The sequence below is a fragment of the Priapulus caudatus genome, unplaced genomic scaffold, assembly GCF_000485595.1.
Source record: "Priapulus caudatus unplaced genomic scaffold, Priapulus_caudatus-5.0.1 Scaffold329, whole genome shotgun sequence".
Lineage (NCBI taxonomy): Eukaryota > Metazoa > Priapulida > Priapulimorpha > Priapulimorphida > Priapulidae > Priapulus > Priapulus caudatus.
In genome coordinates this window covers 276,076-280,420 of record NW_014577390.1, presented here as the reverse complement: position 1 = coordinate 280,420, position 4,345 = coordinate 276,076, and the positions used below count along the sequence as shown (strand labels likewise).

General features: G+C 43.0%; 1 protein-coding gene across 1 annotated transcript in view; it reads left to right on the top strand.

Annotated features, from left to right (window-relative positions):
• The first annotated feature begins 2,568 nt into the window (after window positions 1-2,568).
• Window positions 2,569-4,345, top strand: part of LOC106809105 (zinc transporter ZIP13-like) — a 22,535-nt gene continuing 20,758 nt past the window's right edge. The window contains exon 1 of the mRNA XM_014812064.1: window positions 2,569-3,587. Coding sequence (XP_014667550.1) covers window positions 3,251-3,587 — 337 coding nt within the window. The 5' untranslated portion in view covers window positions 2,569-3,250. The remainder of the gene's footprint in view (window positions 3,588-4,345) is intronic.

Genomic DNA, 4,345 nt, shown 5'->3' with positions numbered 1-4,345 from the left:
TACATTATACATACAGTACTGACACTAGTATAGTACTGAGTAACCTGTACGGCGCACGATTACGAAAGCACTGAATGACCACAAATCCCAGGGGCGGATCCAGGGCTGAAGCTTGACAGTATTTTTCCCCATGATTTTTAAGGAGCAGCCTCCCCTGGCCCCTGATGGCCCCCAAAAAGGGACGACCCACCGGCCAAAAGTGGGCCGCCGGTGTAAGCGGCGGGAGCACAGTGCGGGGGGTCTGGGGTTTTCAGCTGGTAATTTCAAAATGTGCAAGGGCACAACAAATGAGCACGGCTAGCATTAGTCAAAGCAATAGCTAAAAGGAGCCAATAATGGAATTTATAGTCTGCGGTTATTTTCCTGCGTATGCAGATACCAGCATATTAATGCAGAATGATGTCAATGGCACTTCCCCCTTCTTTTCAGCATATCAAAGCTATTTTGTTACGCGATGTAAAAGTTTTGAATACTTCCTCAAGTCTCTGTCATATGATTCAGAAGAAAAAAGAAAACAAATTAAAGAATATCTGCCAAAGTCTTATTTTCAACAAGTTGGTTTCTGTATTTTTAGTGCTCTCTATATAGAGAGCACTGATATAGATAGTGCTATAGAGACTCTCTATATTAGTGCAAGCGTGCATAAAATAAAATGGATGAGTATAATTGCAATTATAGCCCAAACCCAAAGAGTGGTGTATCAAAATACCCGTGAACCCGCCAGGGAGCGCTGTACGCCACCAGGTGGGGCTGTATAATTGGCACTATATCAGAGATATAGAATACAGAGGAAAGTTGCTGCAAGAAGGCAGATTTAGAAATAACAGGCGTCGCGTCGTGTGGCGTTTGCTCGAAGACTACTGCGTGTGTGCAAATACATCATCGGATTGTCTGCGGAGAGATTTTAACGGATTTTTTGTGTGTGATTTTTACGAAAAATGTATTTCAGCTGTTGTCTGTGTGGGCTGTTATAATGCGTCAGAGAGAAAAATGTTAGGTATGAATGACCAGAAGCTGATAGAAGTAAATTGAACAATTGGTGTTAACACACGCAATGAACGCGTATTTTCGGTCGTTTATTTTATTTTAATTAGGTTATTTACTTTAATGGCCTACTAATTACTCGCCGACCGGCCACGCGACAGATGGCGCTGTGGTCGCACGGGTCGGGCTCGCTATGGCTACCCGACAGCGCATCGTAAGTGGTAGTCGTCGTTGCTGCATCCGCAGCTGTATGCAGATATTCGCATGCGACTGGCGACGTGCCGTGACCCAGAGCGCAGCATTAACCATAATTGAGACAGGGGGCGTTTCGGCACGAATCTATAACGACTCTGCAGCCTGCCTCTCCCCGCAAAGCTGCGCATGCGCACTCGCACGTGAAGCTGCCCTGCGCAGGCGAGAAGGCACCGCCATGAGAGCAGGGGAGAGAGGCGCAGGCAGGTGCAGTTATAGGTGCCGTTGAAGTATGCCTACATCGCAGTCGTCACCTGCAGCGCAGGAGTAAGGTCGGCGTTCAAAATCCGCCTCGCAATGACGACCTAAAATGATCAGCAACACGACGCCTACTAGCGTCCGCTGTTTTTTTGCTAAAATGACACAAAATGGCGAAATGTCGAAAAGAATTGACAGACGGGGTTACCGTGAATGCAGTGTGCTGCACAGGCTAAAATGCAAACGATGATGTAATTTTAACATATACTGTAGTTTATTTTCTTTTAGCAGACAATAGGCATGCGCATAAATAGGTGTGTTCCTAAAGTTTATTGCACGCTCTAAAGAGGAGTTGAAGGTTTTTCACGTGTAATTAATATAGTAGCGCGTTTGCAGCAAAGGTTTTTTAAATATCAATGCACTCCTGAGAATGCGCTGTCAACAGTCCGCAATTTCAATAAAAATATATATGTACCATATTTCGTAAATTATAAAACGCATTTTTTCTCAGAATATATTTTTCCAAAAACGATATCCCTCCAAACATTATTATAGTTCAGATTTATTAGCTACGGTGCTTTAAATTGTTTCCCTCTGCGTGATAGCTTACAGTATTTATACTAACCAACGCTAATCGTGAAGAGTGCTTGTGAAATAGAGACAATGATCAAATTTATGGGGGAAAAACAACCGTGCGGCCTTATTGATGGTAATTGTATGCGTAGAATTAGGACGCCTATTATTCAGTCAAACCATTTATTTAAAAGATTTTTACCCTCTAAATTTGGGATGCATCTAATGCAGCGCAGTAGGATATCATACGTCGCGAAATAAGTCATGTGGATTTATTAAAGACGTATAAAGAGCTTATAATATCTCTTGTTATATAATAAGAGGTATTATTACTTTATTAGCGCTTGCTAAAATAGAGGATAATATTATAGCAGTGTACGTCTATCACTATGTATCATCACTCAGTACTCTATACTACTCTATTCCTCACTCTATTCTCACTACTCTATACCTATCTCGCCATCTATAGATGTTGTTTGATTATCTCTGATTTCGCACGCTTCCTGCCACCAGGTGGTAGTGCGAACGCTGCACCGATTTTCGTCGATTTTTCGAGGGGGCAGAGGCCGTGGCGGCGAATCGGGGTCGGGTATACTGCTGAGCGACTCACATCACATCTTTCAGTACTCCACAGCGGCCGACGTTTGCTGAGTCGATAGCGATAGCAAGCAGAACCGCTTGTATGGGATAGTTATACGATCAATGAGTAAACTATCGGCGGCGTCTGCATCTTTATGTGATTATATTCAAGTTCCTCTACGTAGAGAGCGACTGTAGGTTACAGGCTAGGGTGCTGCGTGTACAACGGTCTGCCATGGTTTAGCTCGGCTTGTCACTGCGGCAGGAACTTCACACAGCGGCGCGGCGACCAGGGACGGTGCAGGAGGAAGGTCACGGAGGGAGGAATTTTGCGCACGGTGAAAGAGAGAGCCGCAAGTAGAGGGCGAGAAAGAGTCGAGGAGAACGAGAGAGGCATACATAGATAGAGACAGCGACGAACTGAGAGAGATAGAGTATTACTATTAGAGACAGCGACGGATAAAAAGACATACAGAGAAAGATAGAGATAGCAAGTGACAGAGGGCCAGAGGACACACACCCGCATGCACACACATACACACAATTACATACGCGCATACGCACACGTACTCACTCGCCAAGCAACAGGGGAGGGAGAAAAGAAGATAGAGTGAGTAAATGAGAGAAAAGGAGGCGGAGGGAAAGCCGCACTGCTAGCACGGACATGGCCGGTGTTACGATCAGTCGTACGATCGCAGCTGTTCTATGCCTGCTTACCCTGCTACTAACAGCTACGGCGGAGATTCACCGTGCCAAGCACACCGGTAAAACACTGCTGTACGAGCACGGCACGCAGAGAAGCCCTGAACAGACGGATGATATCGTCACGGATGAGGATGAGGACGAGGACGAGAATTCATGGTGGTGGCAGGGCAGGCATCGCTGGGGCAAGAGCGAGGCGTGGGTGTGTTCCCTTTGCGCCTCGGTGCTGGTAGGACTCTGCGGCATATTTCCGTTGCTCATCATTCCGCTGGAGGCAGGACCATCGCTGAAGCACGGAGGTAAGTGGTCACCGTCATCAGCTGTAGGTACTGGCATATACATAAGTAGCTCCAAGAAACGGTATTGCTAGGGTTAGAATACCCTATATAGACAATCCGTCGCACAGCCTTGTCGGGCTAAGACATAAGAATAACAAGACACGACACTTCGGCGATTTTTGTGTTTCCGGGGTTTCTAGTAACGCCGCCTCGTGTTAGGGGACGTCTTCTGCGGGAACTCAATGGAGGTTGCGCTAATATCTGTGAAAAATGTATAATTATGAAAGTTCTATTGAAAACAATCTTTAGAAAAACTTAAGAACTATATCTTGGGATAATATTAATTTTTTAAATTAGATTTTATTCATTTTTATTCAATCATCAATATTCGATATTGCATGTGGCATAATAAGTTATAATAATAAAGTGGCACTGTGCTATATATATATTATCAAGAGCTAATAATACCTATATTATGTATATTATGTATATGTATTATGTATTCCGATATTATGTATATATATCAAGAGCTAATATAATACCTATATTATGTATATTATGTATATGTATTATGTATTCCGATATTATGTATATATATCAAGAGCTAATATAATACCTATATTATGTATATTATGTATATGTATTATGTATTCCGATATTATGTATATATATCAAGAGCTAATATAATACCTATATTATGTATATTATGTATATGTATTATGTATTCCGATATTATGTATATATATCAAGAGCTAATATAATACCTATACTATATTAGG